Source organism: Neolamprologus brichardi, chromosome 4 (genome assembly GCF_056152115.1).
Source record: "Neolamprologus brichardi isolate AB-2024 chromosome 4, ASM5615211v1, whole genome shotgun sequence".
NCBI lineage: Eukaryota > Metazoa > Chordata > Actinopteri > Cichliformes > Cichlidae > Neolamprologus > Neolamprologus brichardi.
Genome location: NC_142107.1, coordinates 25,476,327 through 25,501,055, shown reverse-complemented (window position 1 = coordinate 25,501,055; position 24,729 = coordinate 25,476,327). Strand labels below are relative to the sequence as shown.

The following is a 24,729-nucleotide window of genomic DNA, read 5'->3' as shown; positions in this document are numbered from 1 at the left end:
ATTTCCTTTAGTTACCTTTTCCCCTGTAACAGAACCTTTACTTTGAAAATTAGGAATTTCCTGACCTTTCACTGACCCCAGAATACGTGTTGGTGTTTGTCAGCTGGAGTGACAGAAACACTGACAGACTCGTGGCTTTAAATGCGAGCGGGTTAGCTTCAGTCTTATAATCATAATTAACCACAAATATATATTTTAACACAAAAGGAGTGAAATGACGAATCAGGTGAACGCCTGCACACTCAGGTGATCCTCTGACCGACCAGCTGTTTGCTGAAGTGCTGCTTAATCTGCTTCCTCTGGCTGTCGTACTTTTCCTCATAATGAATCTTTAACCTTTCAGAAAGTGGGAAAACAGCAGCAACTTGAACCGTCTTCTGAAGTAAATTTGTTAAAACGTTCCAGGTCGTATTTATTCTCCATCAGATCGCGTTCATACGCAGAGATGAGCGTCTCCGCAGGTCTGTAGCCCTCCCAGTCTCACCAGGTGGATCCGCCCCTGGGGGGGGAGGTGACCCTCGGAGCTCGTGACGACATCCTCATCATGGAGTTCTTCAGCTTGGCGAGCGCGGCGCTCAGCTGATACTCGATCCGTCTGATGTTGTTTACGAGCTCTGCGTCATCATTCGTGAGCATCACGCATTCAGACACTCGTCAATCTGATCCCACAGCTCAGACGCACCGCAGAGCCTCCTCTGTGCTCTCTGAGCTTGATGTCGATGAAGATGGCGAAGGCCAGCGCTCCGAGCCCCGCCAGCTTCTCAGCGAGATCCGTGAGCCAACCATCAACGGGATGGTTCTGCTCTTTGGTCTTGCTGCTCGAGGGCGTCTGATGAAGACGTGCTGCAGAACATCACTATGGCTTCATCCACCATCAAATCTGGACGTTTCACGGACGTCTTCATCATCTTTCTCAGAGCCTCCTCTGTGTTCTTCTTCATCTCTACACATTCTCCATCCTGCTGCTTCGCTCTGAAACAAACAGAAAGTGAGATGAAACATGTGTGACACGTCTGACCCTGGAGGCAGGATTCACCTCTAACAGCAAACAGGAGCTCTGTGAGCTCACGTGCTGTTTGAGATCCATCTTTTGGCGAGCTGTGTGCTGCCCTGTCCTGATGAGCTGCCTGATCCATGAAGCTCAGGCTTCACCTTAAACAACAAAGCTGCAGCAGCTTCCTGCGGATCTTTGTCTTCTACTTTTCTGAAACATGATCCATCTTTGAAAAAGGTCGTTAGCGACGCTGCTTCTCTGCTCATTTTCATCTGAGTAAAATACACAGAGCTTCGATCAGATTATCAATATTACCTGAGAGGACGAGCAGACTGCTGCTCGTGTTTCTCAGGATCCTCGACGTGGCTTCAGCTGCTGAGTCAGAGGAGGAGGAGGAGCTGCTGCTCTCGTTCCCTCCTTCTTTCCTCTCCATCATCATATCCAGGATACAGCACTGATCACAGGTCAGCCGAGTCTGTGCTTAAATGCTTTGGATAACGTTCACATCACTGCATCTGTTACACCTGAAGGTCTGATTGTTGATTCATTTGACTGATTTCACAGTTTCCTGACTCGACAGTCCAAACTGCACGAACAGACTCGTGTGTGTGAATATTGTGGCGTCACATTTCTGGCCTGTTCAGTATCAAAGAGGCTCTTTGTAACATCGAGTCAGGTCCTGTTAGCCTAACAGCCTCAGCAGCTGCCAGCAGAACCAGAGCTGGTTAGCTTATGTGCTCATGTTAAATATGAATCCGTCTCTTAAATGGACGGACTGCTGCTTGCTGTAGTGTTTGGGTTACACTCATGTGTCCTCCTGTAATCGCCTCCTTGTGTCTGCTCTCAGCAGAGACTTTAACCACACTTCTAATTTTCTTTGTCTTGGTTTAACTCAACATCCAGTCAGGTTATTATTTTGGTGGTTTGTGCTGAAGTGATGGCCTCACTGCTGCTGAACAAGACTTTATTTTAAATAACTTGTGCTGTTGTGAGAAACTGGATTTCATGTTTATCTCTGAAACTTATTTTTGTGCATGATCGCTCCCATCTTCAGTTTTCCTCTGACGTCAATGCTGAGCTCTGTGTTTCTTCTTCTAATCAGTACTGGACTGGAATAAGGGAGTGGACATTACTAATACATCCATCCATCTTCATCCGCTTTATCCGAGGCCGGGTCGCGGGGGCAGCAGCCCAAGCAGAGAGGCCCAGACCTCCCTCTCCCCAGCCACCTCCTCCAGCTTATCCGGGGGAACACCAAGGCGTTCCCAGGCCAGCCGAGAGATATAATCTCTCCGTGTCCTGGGTCTGCCCCGGGGCCTCTTCCCGGTGGGACATGCCTGGAACTCCTCACCCAGGAGGCGCCCAGGAGGCATCCTTGATGCCCGAACCACCTCAGCTGGCTCCTTTCGATGTGGAGCAGCAGCGGCTCTACTCTGAGCCCCTCCTGGATGGCCAAACTTCTCACCCTATCTCTAAGGGAGAGGCCAGCCACCCTTCGGAGGAAGCTCATTTTCGCCGCTTGTATCCGCGATCTCGTTCTTTCGGTCACTACCCACAGCTCGTGGCCATAGGTGAGGGTAGGGACGTAGATCGACCGGTAAATTGAGAGCTTCGCTTTTACACTCAGCTCCCTCTTCACCACGACGGACCAGTGCAGCGTCTGCATCACTGCAGCTGCAGCCCCAATCCGTCTGTCGATCTCCGGCTCCCTTCTCCCATCACTCGTGAACAAGACCCCGAGATACTTGAACTCCTCCACTTGGGGCAGGAACTCATCCCTGACCCGGAGTGGGCACTCCACCCTTTTCCGGCTAATATTTTATACTCTCCTAAATATATATTCATGTAAACATTCTCATGCTTATGTAAAGCACTACATGGATCACAGTGTAACAATCGACAATCAAACACATCAGCTTTGTGCTTCTCACTTCTCACAAAGCTGAAGGTTGTGATTCAGCAGTGATCAGTAAGCTGTGACTGACGTGGTCACAGGGCGTGGAGCTGATGCGCTGTCCGTGGTGCTGAAACGATGACACTTTATTCTGAATGAAACTTTCTGTTTTATGAAAATGTATTGAGACGAATGCATGATGAGAAGCAGCACAGTTAGAGCAGAATATAAATGTGCCTGACATCCACGCCTGCATTTACACGGCCGGTGGGCTTCAGAGTGTTTCAGGCACCAAAGCTGTGGACTTGAAAATGTTTCTGTTTAACGAGGCTTCCTGTTATAACTTTCTTTCTTTTCACCATCTGGTCTTTCATTGTTGTCTTGTGTGTTTAAACTCAGTTTGTATTGCTGTCAATCGCATTTTCATATTGTTTACTGTGATTATTCTGAGCTTTTATTTCCTTGTTATGTAAAAGTGTAAAAATACTTTATAAAAACTTTACTTAGTAAATGTGCTGAAATTGTTCTAAATATAATATCAACAAACTTCTGTCGCGGACTCGCTGAAGCTCATCTTTGGAAACGTTGTGATGAAGTGCAGCAAAAACTGTGATAAATATCAACCATGAAGATGAAAAAAACAGGACTTTTACAGGTTTGATCCCCTGAACCTGAAGAACAGCAAAGACGTGACACTTAATTTTGGTCAAACCACCACTAGATGGTGCTGTGGCGGCGCTGCTGCTGTTTCAGACTGAATAAATCCAGAGAAGCTGCAGACTCAGACAAACAGCTCAGAGTTTTGCACTTCAGTGTAAAAGTCAGTTTGACATTTAACTGATGTTTTCTTGTAACGACTGATCAATTATTCTTTGTTCATTGCTCATTAAATCACCTGCTGAATGGAAAAGTGCAGCTCAACCACCGATATTAAACAAAAACTGTTTAACACTGAAATTATCCAATAATTTTTGCAACATAAACGAACATTATGGTGCAACAGAGTCTCCTAACAACATCCTCAATATTCAGGAAAATGAAGAAGTGCTTTAAACTGTGGGGCTCAGGAGGTGGAGCAGGTCACCTGACAACAGAAAGGTCGCTGGTTTGATCCCTGCTGCTCCAGTCTGCATGCCGAAGCATCTGTGCTGGTCATGTTACTATGGTAACCCAGAGGAGTATTAATTTATTCATTAAATGAGACAATCAGTCAAAAGTCAATCAGTCATTTTTATTCAGCAGAGTTTTTGGAATCATCAGATAAATTTAAAACTAAAAACACTGAACAAGTTTGTAAAGTTTTCCACTTTTCCTCTCTCACTTCTTCTTCTTCTTGGTCTCCTCTCTGCGCAGACATGCTTCACTTCCAGCAGCTGAAACATGAAACATAAGTTACACTTTGCATGTTCACAGTGATTTACAAGATTATGACTGATGATGCTGTGACAACATGTTCTGTTGAAATAACGTCACCACAGCTGATGCAGAACAAACACGTACGTGCGTCATATTAGTTCATCCATCCTGTTTCCTCTGACTCTCTCCTGTGTTTCCTCCTTTCCACAGTCCAGTCGTGACTGTTTACTCTGTGATGTGTGTCGGGTTTTACTCTTTGTGTCCTGCTGCTTCCTGTTTTACTTTGGTGAGCTTGTGCTCCTTATGAAGTGTCTTAAATGTTACTTCCTTTGTCTCTTAATCAGTTCAGCTGTTTTTCTCTGTCCCTCGTCAGAGCATTGGTGCAGCTGTCCTTGTGTTTCAGTGTTTCAGTGTTTTTTCTTCAGTATTTTGTGTTTTTGCACTTTTGCATCCATCTAAATAAATCACTCGTTTTCTGTTTTCCTGCTGTTGTCTGCATCACTCTACACATCCCTGAGTCTGCACATCACTCGTGACACAGTGCAGCTATTTTCTGTTTGTTTTTTTACATTAGCGTTAATGATTTTAAACCAAATTAATTTTTCACCATAGAGCGTATAAAGATGGACACGGTGCTGTCTGTATTGTAAAGACCCTACAGTGATACAACATATGACTGTTAGCCACCTTAAGCTAGCCTGTTACCTTGGTAACATCTGTCTTGTCTTTAGTAATTAGCTTTAAACATGATAAATTAAAGTTTGATGGCACCTTTAAGACTTTTAGTCAAACATTTCTCTATGAAGAAACGTTTCAGACGATCTCATTGGAACATAATCCGTAGTTTTCAGTAGTAAAAGTCGTAGTCGTAACCTCAGGGACGGGTTATCCTCTGAGGAGCATGAATATAAAATCCCATCGTTGGTTCTTCAGTCTGGACCAAAGCGACGCCCCAACAAACACCAACAAACACCAACAAACTACAAGAAGCACAAAACACATGAAGTGTAACAGAGTCGGGTTCAGACGTGTTGTAGTGCACCTGTGACGCTGTGATGTGGTCCACTTTCTAAAGCAGCAGAAGATCAGAAGAAGAAGAATGAAGGGCAGACTCCTCAGGACGAAGATGACCGTCGATGATGAAGGAGCTGAAATTCACACAAAACAAAGTTCAGCTCTTCATTCGTTCTTTATCATCACTGTAGTTTCACTACAACAAAAGCTTTTTTAGTAGATTCACATTTTTCTAAGCCGGTCGTCACAAACGTCTGTAAGTTTGAAGGTTTTCAGCTGATAGACATTCAGGTAGTTTCATCGCTCTGGTTTGGATGATTCAATGTTTATTAATCGACCCTTCAGACGACCAAAGGCTGCCACATGTACGGTAACAGCACAGACACGTGACAGACTAAACTTTTATGTGACAGCGTTTCATCTGTAAAAGACGACATGTTCACATATTTTGGAGGCGCGTTGGTCACCAAACTGAACCTGTTCACTTACTGGAGTCAGTGTCATTGGTCTTCTCTCTGACTGTGATGATGGTCCCATTTCCTTCAGCCTCAGCTAAAGATGGAATCTCCACAGTCACTTTACAGATGTATGTTCCTGAATCCTCTGTTCTGATGTTTGAAATGTTCAAAGATGAGCAGGTCTTTGCCTCCTTTTTCAGAGACCCGTGAGATTGAAAGTTGACCTCGCTCTTAATGACTGTTTGATTTTTCAGCCAGGTCACTCTGAATCTTTCAAACGTTTCTGTCCAGCAGCAGGTGATGTTCACTGTCTCTCCCTCCATGACAGAAACATCTGGACTCTGGGTCACAACAAACATGCCAGACGAAACAGCTGCAAGAGACACAAAACTGAGTTATTATCATAAATAAAGATGCCGTGGTCGGGTTCTCTTTTACACTGATCATTTCACAACATGAAAAACATCATACGCAGACTTCATCACTCACGACCAAAGACATTGATGAGAAAGAAATTTCAGAAACAACTTAGCTTTGGAGTTTAATGAGATAAATATGATATTAAATCAATAAGCTGTGTTTCTACTCACGCCAACATGAGGTGCAGACAGAGGTGAAAAGCAGGCTTCTTAGTAAGAGCTTAATGTTCTCACACCTTTTCATCACCGTTGCTTCATCTCTCACAGCTGTGGAGACCCACAGCTTCTGTTCCTCCCTCAGACAACACTCAGCTGTAGAGAAGTTGTGGTTTAGACACCTCTGTCTTCTCACGGCCCACTTTTATATATATATATATATATATATATATATATATATATATATATATATATATATATATATATATATATATATATATATATATATATTGTACTCATTCTTTTCTATAACATCAGAAAAGAATGAGTACAAATTTATTTATGCTAAAAAAGCCTGATAAAAGCTGACTGTGAGTTGGCCTTTGCATCATACAGATGTGGTTTCCAGTCTGACACAGCGAGCTCCACAGCGGCACCTGCTGGCCACTTTTAATGCAGCGACACAGACAAGCACTGCAGCGTTCTGAACAAGACTCCTCGTTTACCAGATTATCAATCATTGTGATCAACAATGGAACAATCCCAAAGAAAGAAAGCGCTGAGATGGGGATCAGCGATGGCCTGATGAAGCCTTGAAGTTTTCAACTGCTACAAAATAAAAAAGGTGTTTGTTCTGGAGATGTGTACACATCGCCCACTGCTGGCCAAAACATTTACTGTCATTTGAACCATTTGTGATGGACTCCTGGTTCTGTTGTAACAGTGTGAGCACAGGAATGGTCGCTGCCTTAAAACCACCTTAAAACCAGTATAGGAAGAAGGAAAGCCAGTGGAGGCTTTGGGGAATGTCCTCGAGCGGTTCAGATTTTATTTGTGAAGAAGTTCATGAAGTCATGCCTAACTCCACAGAGCTCTGACTCTTTGTCGGCCTGGCTACAGAGCTGAAGAGAAACCTGGGATAATTATTTTTTTGTGATCAGTGATTTATAATAAGATGTTCTAGTTTTATGGAGAGCTTTTTTATAGAGCAACAAACTCTTCCTGTTACCTGCTGCTCTATAAAAGCAACAGAAAACAGAATTTTGATAAATTAAAGTCAACAGAAAGAACTTTGTATGAAAATGGAAAATTGTTTGAATTTACGTCAGTTGTGACCACAACCCAGCAGAGTTTGTTTAGTTCTCTTTTGGTACTTCTGCATATTTGATGAAGCTGAAATCTGTGGTTAGTTTTCATAAAGGGACATTTGTGTAAACGTCTCCCACACAGGCCTTTTTCAAACACATGTTTTCAAACAGATAACTTTGACGGTGGACAGAAATGTCATCTCACTCATTGAGATTTTGTTCATTTAGCCTAGAAAAGAAATTTGCTGCTTTATTCATAAAAAAAGTTGGGAATCCAAATCTATAAATGTAAATAAACAGCTAACAGATCATCTGCAGAGGAATGGTTTATTTGAAGAGTTTCAGTCAGGTTTCAGAGTTCATCACAGCACAGAAACAGCTTTAGTGAAGGTTACAAATGATCTTCTTATGGCCTCTGACAGTGGACTCATCTCTGTGCTTGTCCTGATAGACCTCAGTGCAGCGTTCGATACTGTTGACCATAATATCCTGTTAGAGCGATTAGAACATGCTGTAGGTATTACAGGTATTGCACTGCAGTGGTTTGTATCATATCTATCTAATAGACTCCAGTTTGTGCATGTAAATGGAGAGTCCTCTTCACACACTGAGGTTAATTATGGAGTTCCACAGGGTTCAGTGCTAGGACCAATTCTGTTTACATTATACATGCTTCCCTTAGAACAGGGGTGGGCAACTCCAGGCCTCGAGGGCCGGTGTCCTGCAGGTTTTAGATGTGTCCTTGATCCAACACAGCTGATTTAAATTGCTAAATTACCTCCTCAGTTCTGCAGAGGCTGGTAATGAACTAATCATTTGATTCATGTGTGTTGACCCAGGGTGAGATCTAAAACCTGCAGGTCACTGGGAACAGATCAGCTATGACTTCACAGTCAGCGCTATCACTACTCACCCTTACGCTGCCGTCTGTCACGCTTCATCCGCTGTGTCCCATTTCAGGGTCTGCACGCTTGAAGTACGCATTTCAAGTGCGGTTACGTCACTGCCACGCGACGACGGCTGTCCCAATTCAAAGTGTACTTCAAATGCATACTCCAAATGCGCCGTCGATTTCCCCAAATATCAAGCGTGGTCCGGTGCACGCTTCGTGGTCCCATATTCATAGCGCGGCGGTGGGTGTGGATAATTTTGCCGCAAAATACGGCAGAAGGGAGCGGCCAAGAGTGAACTGTCAAAAGTAAGTACTGAACATGACGTCACTTATTCATGTGCGAATGTTTAATAACGAAGAACATTAAAACATTGCTGTTGGCCACATGCTGGCAAAGTTATGTGACATTAGTGATGTTTGTACTTTCAGCGTTAACTTGGTTTTAAAGCCTCTACTTCTAAATATACATATAGTCGACCTTAATCTTACAGAGAATCTGATGATTTTATGGATAATTAAAGTCAGTCATATATCCACAAACACAACAAGCTGAAAGTCAGTGATTGATACACATACATACATACATATATGTATGTATGTATGTGTATGTATGTATATATATATGTGTGTGTGTGTGTATCATAATAATCTGACAATACTATAATATTGGCCATATTATATTTACATTGCCACAGTGAGATGATTTTAGTCTCATGAACAACATCAGCTGATTGTTATTTACTAGCTAATCTTAAATAACTGTTCAGTACAGAAATGAAGCCCAACAATCATGTTTTACAGTCCTGTGGTCTCAGCCTCAGATACTCAACTAATCAAAGTGATGTCATGACAAAAATGAATGACCAACAAAACATTTTTCTCCTTCATTTCTGTCAAACAAAGCTGTAACGTGTCTCGCGGTTAGTATCATGGTTGCTAGGCAACCTGAACAGCGTGACGAAGGCTAGACCGTCCCATTTCACACGCCTCTCACTTCCTCACTTCTCGTACTTATAGTACGTAGTGCGCGTACTTCAAGCGTGCAGACCCTGAAATGGGACACAGCCATCCAGTGAGGTGATCCTGGAGGTTGGTAGACGAAAACCAGTATCCCTGTCATAGTCTGTGTGCAGGCAGGAAAAGGACCCAAGTGCAGGACTCTTGCTGGCCAAAATACAAAACTGAAATAACAAAGGAACGGAGCACACCGGCAGAAATGGTGGTGACATGACAACGACCACTGAAGGACACACAGTATAAATACAGACAGGAACTCAGGGGAACGAGGAGCAGGTCAGGAAACACAAGGCACAGACCTTCAAAGTAAAACTCAGAGGCACTGAACTAAACTTATATCACACACTAGAGATAACAAATTAAAATAATAATACAGAAAACATTGAGTCACTGACCCAGGCCTCTTTTATCCTGTCTTCCTTCTCTCACCCCAACCAATCACAGCAGATGGCCCCGCCCCTCCCTGAGCCTGGGCGGAGGTTTCTTCCTGTTAAAAGGGAGTTTTTCCTTCCCACTGTCGCCAAAGTGCTGCTCATAGGGGGTCATATGATTGTTGGGCTTTTCTCTGTATCTATGAAGCGCCTTGAGGCGACATTTGTTGTGATTTGGCGCTATATAAATAAAATTGAATTGATTTGAATTGACAATCCAAGAATGGGATGGAATAATCTGGCCCCCCATGGTGGATCTGTACTAGTCTGAGAGCAGACAGATGTTTGCCAATCGTGCACCAGCAGAGACTTCACATTTTGCCTGCGACACAGAAACAACAACAAAACGCAAAGTGGAGAGGGGAAGCCACGGTAGAAAGCACGTGTTACACGTGGTGTCATCTTTACTGCCGTTGTTCAGGTCAGAGAATTTATGTAATTCTGTGATGATACAGCCCAAAGAGCTTAGATCAGGGGCGTCGAACTCCAGGCCTCGAGGGCCGGCGTCCTGCAGGGTTTAGATCTCACCCTGGGTCAACACACCTGACTCAAATGATCAGTTCATTACCAGGCTTCTGGAGAACTTCGAGACATGCTGAGGAGGTCATTTAGCCGTTTGAATCAGCTGTGTTGGAGCTGATCATCTAAACCCTGCAGGACACCGGCCCTCGAGGCCTGGAGTTGGACACCTTCTGTTCCAGAGTGTAAAAACTGTGTTTAGCCGACTTTCTGCACTCACAGGACACTTCAGCTGATGAAACTGTTAACAGATGGTGTGTAACTACGATGTCTTCATGCAGGGATGTAACTGTGAGGTTGGGGTGAGGAACCAGACATGTGGAAATACACTTGACGTTTTTTCACCCCTCAGACTGGTTCCTCGGCTGAAGTGTTGCGAGGAGGAAACAAATAACTGATTGTGATTAGAGGTGAGACAGTCAGAAGAAGACATGAACTACACTAAGCCATCGACGAGCTCCAGGATACCGATTTATGATGAACATCCAGAAAACATGGGTAAGTGAGGTTATCCTACTCAGGGTGGATCACTGGGTGGAGTTTAGTCTGATATTTGGGATAGTAATTAATTCCTGAAACAAACCAGCAGCAGCACATCTGGACAGATGTTTGGTGTTAGATTGTTCCTTTATGGTCAGTTTGAAGCCTGATTAGTACCGAGCAGCATTTAGAGACGTTCTCACTGGAGACGAATGCAGTGACTGAGCTGCTGGAGATAAGAAATGATGGGTTACAGCAGGCAGCACGCTGATGGTGCATGCACACTTACAAAGGAACCTCTGAACAAACAAACACAAAGATCAGATTGGGAGACGTCAGAGAGGAAGGCTGAGAGGAAAAAACAACGAAAATACATCACATGAGGTGAGAGGAGGAGAAAAACACTCAGACTGAGCTCCTGGTGGGAGAACAGAGAAAACACCCCAGAAACACAAGACAGGAACAGGGCGGGTAAAGGTGAGAGAGCCGGTGTAGACGGCGCATCCTGCAGCATGGCTGCGCTGGTCCAGTCGACCGCCATCGAAGGCGTTTGGAAAGGGAGGATGAGTGTGTATCAGTGTATGTGTCCTGAGTTTAGCTGAGCCAGTGTCCGTCTAAGTAAACAGTCTTCCAGCCGACCCAGGTGGGCTTGTGTCGGGGAGGAACAGTCTAAACAGTCGTTATCAGCGTGAATTTGTTCGGTTCAGCCTTGAGAGCGATGTGGCTGTATGACAGCACGGTGACTAAATGCCTCATCAGCCTGTTTAGTTTCAGATCTGTGCCATTTAATGGTTCCTTTAAATTCAACATTCTGATGATAACATCACATTTAAGTTCACATCGATCCACATGAGGACTCGACCGGCTCTTTAAACTCTGTCAGCATGCTTAACTAACCAGAACTCTCTGATAGTGTTTGGGACCAATAAAAACAGCACTGCAGTAATTATAAGAAACGAAAGCATAAATCAGCTTCTTGCTGAGGTACAAAATCTGTCAGTTAATTTATATTTCTGTGATGTCAAAATTTCAGTGCCCTAAATTCTAAATTTCAAACTAAATATAACAACAGAATTTGTGATTGATAAAACTGAACCTACTGAAAAATTGATTAAAGGAGTTCATCTCTCCAAGAGAGAGCTTTAAACAGAGCTGCATTGACCTTTATCAGATGTAGACAAGAAGTTAAGAAGTTAGACTTTTGTGGGATCGACTCTGGAGTTTCTATTCTCAGCTAGAAATAAACCACCAGTTAAGAGAAGTAAACTGAACCGTGTATTGTGTGTTCAGCCCTGTGTTTGGAGCAGCTCTCATTTCTAGAAATCTGCTGAAATGTATTAAACTTCCCAAAAACACGACTCTCCAGAGTTGGCACCAGGAAGCAGAGCTGCAGTCGCCTCTCTGCAGCTTCTCTCCTCCTCCCCCAAACCCCGTCCCCTCAGTGCAGGGGTGTCCAGCTCGAGTCCTGCAGAGGCACCGTCCTGCAGCTTTAGACACATCCTTGTTCTGACACCTGAATCAAATGAACAGCTTGTTGCAGGTCTTTGCCAAACAAGAGGTAATCCAACCATCTGATTCAGCTGTGTTATAGAGATGCATCAAAAAGCAGCAGGACCGTAGCCTGGAGGACCGTGTCAGCTCCACACCTAAAAAAAATAAACCAAAAAACTGCAACAACATTAAAAAATACCAAAAAAATCACAAAGAAAGAAAAATGTAACATCCCGCAGCAAGTGATAAACCAGTGAAATATGGATCATTGCATCAGGCCTCTCTCTCTAAATCGTGTTGGCTCTTTCTGTGGTAGTGGACTTCCTGTTCCTGTTACAGCACACAGTGGTGTTTGTGCAGCCATTCCAATGAAAAACATACTGATTACTTCTTATTTCACAGTCTCTGTTGATTCGCTCTGTTTGAGGGATTCACTATGTTAGTTTATCTTGTAGCCGACTTGCTAGCAGCTTGGCCTCTTCATCGGTCTCTGCTGCACTTTTGACACTCCTGAGTCATACTGACTATCAGACCGGTGTTTCCCAATCTATATTTCACTGCAGAGAAATCACACCACCAAATAAACGCACATAAAGCACATTGATCATTCCCCCTGTACACCAGTGTAGCAGAATGGGCTCAGTTTGTCCCCAGTTTGCCTTTTTTCCTTTCTTCTGACCACTACTCATGCCGGGCCTTCATCTGGATCAGACTGACTCTTTATTATCAAATATTCATCTATTGCCATTACGTGCTGCGCTCTCTCACAGCACGACTATTATTTCATTTCTCCTTCGTCTTCTTCTGTTTTACTGGCAGTTTGCAACCCATTTAATTAGAGCAGGTGGTTGTACTGCCCTCTAGTGGAAGAGAGATTAAGTTCAGAGGAGGATTTATTGGCTCAATGGCCCGAGAACAGGGATTGGGCTCAAGCGCAGAACCAAAACCGGAGGCTGAATGACTTTTAACAGTTTTATTTTACAGGTGTCTTAAACAGAGGAACAAAAGCCAAATGTAACAGCGAGCGATGACAAGGCTTTGTGAGAAGGGCCAGAGCACAAGCTGCATCAGGTCACAGGAATAGCAGGGGCAGGAACAGGGCAGTGAAATAGAAGAGGAGTACTGAAGGCATCCAAGACTTCAAAGTTGGGAGGTCTTACATGGTTGCAGGTGGAGATTAGCTGGAGGAGGTGAACTGGATCCGGGTGTGCAGCGAGGCAGGTATGAGCTTCACCAGCAGCAGACCAGAATCCTGAGGCGTGATTATGGGGAGAGTTGGAAAGATGTATCCAGGCGCCGACTGCAGAACAGGAGAAGATAGTTAAGCACAACACGCTGAGGAACACAAACGGGAGGCAGTGAACTGACTATGGTAGGCAGACAATCTGGCGAAGGTTCATTGTGAGCGTCATAAATGCTGCTGGAGGAATCGCCAACAGGTGAGGAGCAGGGAGGAGCGAGGAAGGCTCCACCCAGCTGAGGAGAGCTGATGCTGTGAAATTACTCAGACTCACCCGGATCACAACATTTATTCAAATATTCTAAATAAACTATAAATCTTAAACTGGACATTATAAAATGACCTGAAAAATCCAGTTTTTAATTTATTTTACATGTGTTTAGTTTTTAGAAAAATTACTTAAAAGCAACATTTTTAATGTAAAACAATATCCAAGTCTGACCAATGCAGTGTCACCCTCCTCACGGTCTGCCCTCACAGACCGTGAGGAGGGTGTTTGGAGGACCCGGGTGCAGACACAGACGAAGGAGGCAAAAACGTTTACTGAACTTAAAGTGAGCCTTTATTAGGGCCGGTAAACAGTAAAGCAAAAAGAACCAAACAAACTATGGCAATGACCTAAACAAAGGGCCTAAACTGGGAAACAACTAAAGACTAAGAAAAACTAAGACTCTGACTTGGACTGTGACTAAGAGCTATGCACACGACATGAAAACGCAAAGGACCGTCTTCTGGACTGGTACATGAAAGGCTATGAGAGAACACGTTCTCACTCCCAAAGCGTCACATTTTACGCTAGGTGACAAATCGTCAACATATTACGTTTTCGGCTACCCACCACGTTCCTAAATGACGACCTCGGAAAAATGAGGAAATATGAGAACCGTATGGACTCAATCTACACATGTTCGCTCTTTTTCTTCAAATCGCTTAGAAACACGCTATTTAACATCATTACAGTCATGGTTAAGCTCAGGAAAAAGGTTATGGTTAGGGCTAGGGATAAGGTTAGGTTTAGGGCTGGAATACAGGGCTGGAACGTCTATTCCCGCGGGAGCGTCATTGCACTGGATTTCGGCCATAACCCGCCGCGTACCATAAGAACGCCGAAGGTCTCCTTTCGCGTTCCTCAGGAACGCCGCGGGACGTGACAAAACGTCGGCATGTTACGCCTCGGGAGTGAGAACGGGCTGTATGAGAACATGACAGGAGCAGATTACTATGAACATGACCAGAACAGAGAAACTATGACTCATGACGTGTAGCTAGAATGACAGGAATGTTAACAGACGACGCGACACTGACACAAAGACACACTGGGCTTAAATACACTGAGGAAGTCATCAAGGAATTAGAGACAGAAGGGGAACACAGCTGGGAGGAATAAGACCTAATGAGACAGCAAAGCTAGAAACACTGATGTAAGACAGGAACATGAACCTTCAGAGTAAAACAGGAAACAAGACGCCACTAAACAAAGACGCAGACACGACACTGAACTAAACCTGCAATAAACATGAGAACAAAACCTACGAACTAATCCCTAAACAAGAATAACTGAAACATAGAGTCATAATCATCATTATAAGAAAAGAATCCAAAATGCAAAAACACACCAAAACATAACTCAAAATACTGGGTCAAACTGACATGCAGCATATCTGCTTTAAAGGGTTTTACAGCTTTTCGATGAAACATTTTGGGTTCAAAGATGAGAAGTGACCCACATCAGGGCTGAGACTGATAGATCGATGAATTTGAAGTAATAACTGTGTTTGAAGTGAGTGATCATGACTGGCTAATTCTCACTGACATCCTTCCAACAGGCGAGCTGAGGATGGTCCTGTATGGACAGAGTGGACAGGGTAAAAGTACTCTAGGAGGCATCATCCTGGGCAACAGAGAGATATTCACTTCTGATAAGGACTCAAAGAAGTGCCATAAGGGAAGAAAGACCATCACGGGTCGAGAAGTGGTTGTTGTTGACACTCCAGGTCTGTTTAAAGTGGACGATGATGGAGAGGAAGTGGTGGAAGAGATCAAGCGGTCCATCAAACATGCTGAACCTGGTCCTCACGTCTTCCTGTTTGTGGAGAGGTTTAAAGAGATCTCACAAGAGAAATTAGACGCACTGAAGACTTTTCAGGACACGTTTGGTAAACAGGCCGTGGACTACACTATAGTGGTGTTCACCACTAAAAGGAAGAAGATCGACGACGCCATCGTGCAGAAAACACTGAAATCCCTCAGAAGATTAACCGATCAGTTCCAGAAAAGATTCTTTGTTTTTAACATTAAAGACGAACAACAAGAGTCTCAACTCGCCGAGCTGCTGGAGATGATAAAAGAGATGACGAGAGAAAAATGTCAACCTTTCTACACGTCTAAGATGCTCCAGGAGGCTGAGGAAGCTCTGAAAACACGAAAGGAAACAAAACCAAAGCGAGAGGAAGAGTGGCGCTCTTTCTATGACCGGTGTGGTTTGATTGGAGCGGCTGTCGGCTGTGCAGCGGGGTATTTTATTTGTGGTGGTGAGCTGACGCCTACAACAGGAGCTGGGGTTGGAGCTGTAGTTGGTATGATGCTGTTCATGGGAATAGCGTTTTTAGGCGCACTTGCTAAAATTAAAATTCAGGCGTGATGCAGATAGATTTCAAACAGCGTCAGTGATGTTGTTGCAAATCTAGTCTAGAAACTATAAAGAGGAAATGGTGGACGTATGTTTATGTGTTTTACTTTATTTTTGAGTTTTTTATTCTAAAAGTTATTTGTTCAGTCGGCTGCTGATTGGTTGAGCTTTTCAAAACGAGTTAAACGCAGTTAAATTTTATATCCCAGGAACCGTTCATGAGACAGAACCAGCGATTTGCAGCATGAATATTTTCTAGTTGCTGCTGTTGCTTCAGTACAGGGAGAAGGTTCAGGGTTCAGCCTGGGTCTGCCTGAGACACACGTCAATAAATAAGCAACAAGATGCTTCAAATAATATTTCTCAAATTTTAGCTTTCACAGTTTTTCCTTTTGGGAGTCTGAAGCAGTTAAAATAGGATAAAAAGAGGTGGACGTGAACCAAAACCCTTTTACGGGACTTTGACGGCATACTGTGGGAGGCTGGGAGTCCGAACGCACGGTTGGTGCCTATTGTGGTGTTAATCCCCAAACCAGATGGTGTGCACCAAAGGTGGAGGGAGCCATCAAGCTGTTGGGCTTGGGGACTTGGGAATTCCTTCCCACTTCGGAGGCAGCTGACATACTGGCAGACCAAGCAGAACAAGGCTCGGTCAGTGGCTGAACCAAAAACTGGATGCTGGAAGATTTCAGGCCACAGAACAAGACTTTCGACTTTCTTTGCGTCTTGAAGCATTTATAGCAAACCGTCAGTCGACTAAAAAGGGGAAAGCAGTGCTCTGCTCACACAGTGTACAGCAGGATAGGAGGGTGTTAACCTCAACTGAGGGTAAAGTCGAGCAGTTGAAGGAATGCTTTGAGGACCTCCTTAATCCCACTGACACGTCTTCTGTAGAGGAAGCAGTCTGGGGGATAACTCGCCCCTCGCTGGTCACTGAGATAGTCAAACATCTCCACTGAGGTGACCAAGACTCAGGTCCTGAAGGCTCTGGATGTTATAGGACTCTTGGTTGATACGCCTTCGCAACACTGCGTGGAGATCTGAGGGGGTGTCACAGGGAGATCGCACACCTCAGCCTCCCTGGGATCTGAGACTGGGAACTGGAAAACAGAGTTTGTTCATTAATCAAAGCTGCATACAGAACACAGGAAGACTGGACGCCCCCTGGGTGAGGTGAGCAGACCCAGAACACGCTGCAGAGTTTTCATCTCAGGATAAGAGAGATCAGGTGGCTGGAGAAAGGTGCTTCAACTTTCACATGCTGTAAAAAAGTTTGGTGTTGTAAACATTAGGGGTGCAACGATACAACAAAATTCACGGTTCGGTTCGGTTCGATACTTTGGTGTCACGGTTCGATATTTTTTCGATACACAAAAAAATGTTCATGCCTTTTTATTAATTTGTCATTTATTAAATTTTCACGGCACATTCTGCACCACCTCTCTGTGCGTTCATCATTTGTTTGAAGCCAGCTCACCTCCTGCAACCACTTTTCCGAGAATACGTGCTTCTTTTGTGGTTCGGACTCCTGACATTTCTTTGGAGGTGGAGGAACACCAAAGTAATTGCTTAAAGGAGCTTCTTCGACATCTTTAAGAGTTCTAAACAAATGTCTGTCCTCCTCCTGAAAATCTTATGTATGTAAACACGCGTTGCAACTTCTTATCTTGTGCGCGTTTTTTATTTTGACAGCGAATGCGCACCTGCGGACCACTAATGTGTAGACCTGGTTATTTAGCTCGTCATATTGCAGCCACAGAAATTCTTTTGTCCATGAAACCATAAAGCTGCACTTTCTTTTTGCCTTATAGTCTGATTTGTCATAACTTTTCTGTTTTGTGGCTTTTCTTTGGCTGTCACGTCTTCACCCTGACCTGTCTTATTTGGCTCAGCAGAACTAAAATATATATCCTGCTGCTTTTACACACGCACTCACATAACGCTCAGCGATTCTCTGCGCGATCAACCTCTCACATGTTTAAGCAGCGGGAGATTTCACTTGTCATGTTTGCATAGTAAGCTAACGATTGATAAGACGATGTCAGAGGAATTGGTGCGCAAATTATCATCACTCACCAATCAGTGCTGTCGCTCTCTAGACACAGTTCGCGCGATTGCAAAGTGAAAGCAAAAAACAAGCGCAAATTCAAACGCGATTTCAATATGTCACATATTGACAGTGGCTCACTGATGCCAATGACATAATTACCCAGCTACATTTCCAAAAGAATGCAAAAGCATTGACATATATTTTTCCTTCCTACGATAGGCCGACGAGCAGAGCAGGGCAGCCCGACTGGAAAAATTGCTAGCCCCGGGACGTCGGGCTAGCGATTTTGCGAGCCCTGTATCTGATTGAGGAATCACTCATCTTTGGAAAAGAGAGTTTATTACAGAGAAATGTCTCTTTCCAAAATAAAAGCTATACTATACGCTTCTTCTGGGCTATATTCTCAGCAGCATATTAAACATATCAGGTCCCCATAAGGAGAATCATGTGCTAACGGCTGTCTAAATGACTCGGGTAAAGTTTGTAGCATGCGTGCTTGTTGTTTTTGTCTGCTTCCACTTGTCTTTGCACTAGGATGCTATCGGGTAAATGTGCAGTCATATTCGTTGTGTTCCCACTAGTGCTGTCAGCCTTAATCTGAAATGAGGTTAACGCCACAACACGGCAAATCTCCGTTAACGAGCTACCGCGGATCGCCCCGTGTGTGGGGCTGGACAGCGTCAACACATTAACGAGCTAACTGCGCTAACACACTAGTTCCCACTCATGTAATTGAGCATTGCGTGGCACATCTGACATACTGTTTTACTTTAGTCCATGACGCGCTTACCTTCAGGGTCATACGTCACATGAAGACCAAAATAGTTCCAGACGCCAGATCTGAATGAGGGTGGGGGAGGTTCAATTTGCCATGTTGCAACAAGCTTAACTTCTGTCTAGCTAGCTTGCCCTACGCTCAGTGAATCTGTGTTCGACTACTCCGCCTAGGCTGCACTGTCGAGCGCAGATCCACTGAGCGCTCAACACAGACAGCACCGTCAGAAGGAAAGTTGATAAAATAAATTAAAAATGTTGTATTGTTCGATACATATGCATACCGAACCGAAAGCACTGTATCGAACGGTTCAATATCAATACGAGTATCGTTGCACCCCTAGTAAACATGTATATAAACATAATCCATTACCTGTATTCTAATGCATGTAAGACAGCGTTTCTACTCACATACACATGTAATCCAGTATTTGTACTCTTGTATATGTTACAGCATGTTTTGTAGTCCAGAGCATGAGCACATATAACAGTCACATCTGTCCTGATGTGAACCCACAGGCTCGTGCTGAGGAGTTTGGTGAACAGTCTAAATGATGACTTTTATTGTTATTGTGTTGTATTAAGTACCAGCTCTGCTTTGGATTTTGTGCCTTTGAGCAGCAAACATGTGAACGTGCAGACAGACAGTGGGACGTGTCTGCAGACGTCTGTTAGCAGAGGAATATGTCCGTCTCATAGATGGACCTCGTGCATGTAATAAAACAGAAGCTGAAAGACAGACGTCTTCTTGTCTTTGTGTCCTGATCGTCTCTGAGCTCCAGGAGCTCCACAGGAGAACGCTCTCAGAGGTCCTCCTCTGGGAGATTGGATGGGCTGACCTGTTCACAGCTCAGAGTGCTGCTATGGAAGCACCTCAACCTGGTTCAAGGAACTGGTTTGGAGGTGTGTGTGTGTGTGTGTGTGTGTGTGTGTGTGTGTGTGTGGGGGGGGGGGGGGGGGGGGGGGGGGATAGGGGCTCTCTACAGTCTAGATCAGGGGTGTCAAACTCAAACACACAGTGGGCCAAAATTCAAAACTGGAACAAAGTCGCGGGCTAACGTTAATATTTATTGAAATATATTTATTCCTCCAGATATGAGAATGAATCTTTTCTTATGGCTCAAACACATTTATCTAAAAAACTGAATATGGAACAAGCAAAGCTTAATACTAAACAATATATATATTAGCTGTATAATACCAGTAGGCTAGCTCTAATAGTAATTTGGTATGGCTTCACGGGCCAAATGTAATTAGGCTGCGGGCCAAATTTGGCCCGCGGGTCAGAGTTTGACACCTATGATCTAGAACTTTCCATGTTTCTCTTGAACTTCGGTATCATTTTGACAGTGATCTCAGTTTGATTTTTACATCAATAAGGCCACCAGACTAGCTTTACATTACTTAAACGATAAAAGGATATATATATATATATATACGGTTAGAAAACTCCACCCATCCATTTTTTCCCTGCTTATCCGGGGTCAGACCTCCCTCTCCCCAGCCAGCTCCTCAGGCTTATCCAGGGCAACACTACAGCGTTCCCAGGCTGGCTGGGAGATGTAATCTGTCCCGAGTGTCCTGGGTCTGCCCAGTCCTTCCACTGGGACATGCATCTCAGTCAGATGCCCAAACCACCTCAGCAGAGTAGTGTGAGAGCTGGAAAAGTTTGGTTTACAAAAGCTGGCAAATGGCACGGGGACTGCACTGATTTTAGATCACTTTAATAGTTGATTGCATGCTGAGCACTCAAAATAATATAAAAGGTGTTTGTGCAGACTTAGAGGAAGGCGTGCAGGAACGAGTGTAACAGCAGCTCTCACAGACAGACGCTGCTTCAGGCGAGGGACGGGACACCAGACAACAGATCCAGATGTTGCTGATTTGTAGCAACATCTGGATCTGTTGTTAAAAAACTGTTTTATCATCAGAAAACTGAACCACATAGTTGTTCATATGATGATTTCTGCAATTGTTTGCATATATTTGAAAGAAACTACGGCTTCTTTGTAACCTGTGTGTGTGAAAGAGTTTCACCTGCTGTTGTCGTTTATTTGCACACGTTGCTGTTACTGGTGACGCTGGTCTGGACTGGTGCTGAGTGAAGTGTATATAATGGTTCCTGGGTCAGTTTGTCATCTTTTGTCTTTGAGTTCAGGTCGTCCGTCTGTTTGGAGCTGTGAGTGTTGCTGCGTCGCTGTAAATGCACACATCATCGCATGTGTTTGTTTCTGCAGGCCATGTGATTTCGCCATAATCTCCTCCTCGGCTCTCCTTCCAGGTTTCAAACAAGCTAAACTTTATTAACACAGCCACTCTTCTCCAGTCTTTATGACCAAACTGTGTGACGACCAGTGTTGGTCAAGTTACTTGAAAAAGTAATCAGTAACTAATTACTGATTACTTCCCCAAAAAAGTAATCCCGTTACTTTACTGATTACTTATTTTCAAAAGTAATTAATTACTTAGTTACTTTTTAAAAACACGATTTACAACCTGAATAGGTGATAAAGTGATAGATCTTTCAGCCCAATTCTACTTTTTCTGCATCATCATACAAAATGTAATCAAATGGAAAAGTCTCTTTTTAAAACTTGTTTTATTAGTTTTAATCTTTTAACTTTATGCATCAAGCAAACATTTAATTATCTGCAACATTCTCTGACTGGAAGAAATTAGTTTAACATTTAAACCTATTTTCTGCACATTCCAGCACATAAAATAAAATATTTGTGTGTTTACACTCAGTCTTTCAAATAGATGCAAGTAAAACACAGCAGAAAATAAATAAAGTCAAAGACTAGCGGTCCTGTTGCTCTATTTTCACCTGTAAAGCAGGAGTGGGGTAGGCGGAGGGTTACCCTGGTGCAGGTGTGCCGCGGTCAGTGGAAGAATCCGCGAGTTTCTCTGTGAGTTTCCCATTACGTCGTAGCTACTCGGTGCTTGTTTGGAAGTTTAGGGGTTTTTTCGCTGTAAAAAGAAGTTTTCTTCCCACGCACAACGGACACTAATGTTTTTGTCACTTTTTATGGAATCAAACTCAAAGTAAGGTCAGTACTTCCACGCTTTAAACGCTGCACGCTCATACTCTCTCTGCACTCGATATATGATCCATTGTTGATCTGCACACAGCTGTTGTCACGAACATCGCACTCGCTTACGTCACTGTCATGAGACATTCTCGCAAAAAAACACGGTTTTAGTAACGCAGTAACGCAGCGTTCCTACGGGAAAGTAACGGTAATCTAATTACCGTTTTTGCAATAGTAATCCCTTACTTTACTCGTTACTTGAAAAAAGTAATCGGATTACAGTAACGCGTTACTGCCCATCTCTGGTGACCACATCATGTTTTTCTGATGTTGTTGTTTATTCTTTCTGTGTACAATCAGCTGCTCTGCTGACGTCACAGTAATCAGTGTCATTGGTCTCTCGTGTGAAACTTTACCATCTGATAACTGGTTGTCCTGATCTCAGGTTAGAATCAGTGAATCCAGACAAGAGAAAGCGATACCCTGCACACGCTGAGCTCACTCTGAGTACACGTAGCTGTACTTTAATTCGTGCTTTTGGTTCTGAGGTTGAATCTTTCTGCACACATCCCAGCAGCTCCTCCTGGGTTTTGGAGCCTGCACTTTGAGTTTTTGGTCTTTCTAGTTCTATTTGTTAGTCGTTATTATGCTGTTTGTCTTTCCCGTCTTTGATTTTATTACTTTTTATAGTGTTTTGTGTTGTGAGTTCATTAGTTTTGTTGTCCCAGTTTCTGTCTGCTCATATTCCTGGTGTACAGGCGCAGCCGACGCTTGAATCCACTGAGGTGTTCGATGGTTGGGGTGACGCACTGTTATCAATGAAACTACTTATCCTTTAACATCTTTAATACGGTCCATCAGCTGTATTTGTTGTTCAACAGTATCCAACATCATGTAACATAAATCACAAACCGTCCGACCAACAACACCTGACATTAACTACGTGTGTCTACCTTAAATACAGTAACATAAACACACCATACTGTAAAAACACAAAACGTTTCACACATAAGGTAACATCACAAAAATGGTTCCTACACCTGGCTTCATAGTCCTGGTTTGTATGCATCATGCTGTCAGTTCTCTGTGTTCAAGCTTCCTGTCTTCTTTGGGCTTTGTTTCCACACCTGCTGTTCCCACACGTGAGGGAGCAAGAACAGAACGAAGTATTTATGTCCCAGTGACACAAAACAACAGAAGTTAAAAATATTATGTATATGTAGAAAAACAGTGAAAGCTAGCAGGGGTATAAATAAAACAAGGATACAAAATTTAAGGGGAAGATATAATTAAGGTGAGGATCCAATTTTAGGGCTTAAATCTGGGACTCTCCACCATTTAAACCTTAAAGAAGTGCAGACGCTTTTCTCTCCGAGCTCCTTAGACTACGATGACGGGACGACTGAGAGCGAGAAAACTACATTTGAAGTTAGTTCTGACACGTGATCATATTTCTGTGTCAGAGCTTGTCGTAACTTCACCGTAGATGTGACCACACAGCGCGTCGATGCAACCACACCAACACACTGCGGCTCCACACGCTTTCGTTCTTCGACACCCCGACACAGCTCAGCTGTGGATCAGGTTTTCACACGATCACACGTCCACTTCGCCTCTAATATCCAAACCCCAGTTACTGTTAAAACTTCTTCTGTGGTTTAGCCTCAGTGTCCCTGCCTGTGTATTCAAACATCTTCTATTCTTCCAGCTACACGAGGCTCCAGTAGAAACTGGTTCATGCAGCAGGCTGCTGGGTCTGTTGCATAAATGCTTCCTGGAACAGCTGGAAGCTGAGTTGGAAGACTTTGAATCAAAAGTAAAACCTACAACAGCCATTTATTCCCTTTTATGGTTTTCTAGACTCATTCTTCATCCCACAGTCCAGCGACACAGTTAATGGGGTAAATGTCCCTCAGGCCACTGGCACAGGCTCCAGCCCCCTGCCACCCTCAGTTGGATAAGCAGGAGAGAATGAATGGATGATGGACAGACTTGGTCAGAGGCACGTTTGTAATGACATGTAATGAAAATTGTTACCACAAGGAGGCAGCGTGTGACCAGTTTGTGTTTTAATCCATCAAGCATCTCGGTGTCCACATCTCCTCAGACCTGACATCTGCCCACATCCAGGTGGAGTCCAGAAAGGCAGGCAGCGCCTGTTCAGGGTCTCTCCAGAGATCCTCAGGACTTTCTTTACAGGCGCTGTGGAGAGCATCCTCACACAGACCAGCTGTGTCAAGGATAAAAAAGCTCTTCATAGACTGCTCCACACGGCCAAATGCTTCCCCTCTACATGACATTTAAATCAGAAGATGTTGAACCAGAGCTGCTCAGATATGGAAGGACCCACCCAGCAATAAACAGCTTCTGTGATCATGCAGGCTAGAACAGAGAGGCTCAAGAGGAGCTTCTATCTTTGCCCCTCAAGCTCCATCAGCCATAAGTGAGACAGGACTCATTGTTATCACATCCTGATCTGGCTGCACTTTAACACTCTCATGATGCACATTCTCGAATTTCGAACTTTAAATTTCCAGATTGTTTTATTCTATTGAATTTACTTGATGTATATAATTCACTCACTTACTGCACATAATGTCCTCTTTGCATGTATTTACTTTAATGTTCTCTGTTTCTGCTCAGTCGAGGAGCGCATCAGGTCACATTTCACTGCATGTTGTGCTCGTATGCACGTTGAACACTGCTGTTTCTTTGAGCAGCTTTGTCCTGATCCGCTGCTCAGAGGTCTGACTGGTTCTGTAGTTTAACAGATGAACATGTGTCGACTCGTTTGA

The 24,729-nt window shown here is 43.8% G+C and overlaps 2 protein-coding genes across 2 annotated transcripts; one reads left to right on the top strand and one right to left on the bottom strand.

Annotated features, from left to right (window-relative positions):
- Nucleotides 1-242: 242 nt before the first annotated feature.
- LOC118455348 (uncharacterized) lies at nucleotides 243-6,379 on the bottom strand. Its single transcript, XM_087840439.1, has 7 exons — nucleotides 6,307-6,379; nucleotides 5,748-6,089; nucleotides 5,287-5,392; nucleotides 873-972; nucleotides 683-829; nucleotides 485-595; nucleotides 243-377 (listed from the first exon to the last, which is right to left on the bottom strand). Exons 1-7 carry the CDS (start codon nucleotides 6,377-6,379, stop codon nucleotides 243-245), a joined length of 1,014 nt encoding a protein of 337 aa, XP_087696565.1.
- Nucleotides 6,380-10,669: 4,290 nt separating this feature from the next.
- On the top strand, nucleotides 10,670-16,090 carry LOC148103058 (GTPase IMAP family member 4-like). Its single transcript, XM_087840392.1, has 2 exons — nucleotides 10,670-10,736; nucleotides 15,276-16,090. The coding sequence occupies exons 1-2, from the start codon at nucleotides 10,670-10,672 to the stop codon at nucleotides 16,088-16,090; spliced, it is 882 nt and encodes a 293-aa protein (XP_087696518.1).
- The last annotated feature ends 8,639 nt before the right edge of the window (nucleotides 16,091-24,729 follow it).

Excerpts from the sequence above, each read along its gene's own strand:
- LOC118455348 (XM_087840439.1), bottom strand. The coding sequence starts at position 6,379 with ATGAAAAGGTGTGAGAACATTAAGCTCTTACTAAGAAGCCTGCTTTTC. Across the intron at positions 6,090-6,306 it reads TGTCTGCACCTCATGTTGGC|CTGTTTCGTCTGGCATGTTT; the intron begins GTGAGTAGAAAC and ends TGTCTCTTGCAG. Across the intron at positions 830-872 it reads TGAAACGTCCAGATTTGATG|ACGCCCTCGAGCAGCAAGAC; the intron begins GTGGATGAAGCC and ends CGTCTTCATCAG.
- LOC148103058 (XM_087840392.1), top strand. The coding sequence starts at position 10,670 with ATGAACTACACTAAGCCATCGACGAGCTCCAGGATACCGATTTATGAT. Across the intron at positions 10,737-15,275 it reads TGAACATCCAGAAAACATGG|GCGAGCTGAGGATGGTCCTG; the intron begins GTAAGTGAGGTT and ends TCCTTCCAACAG.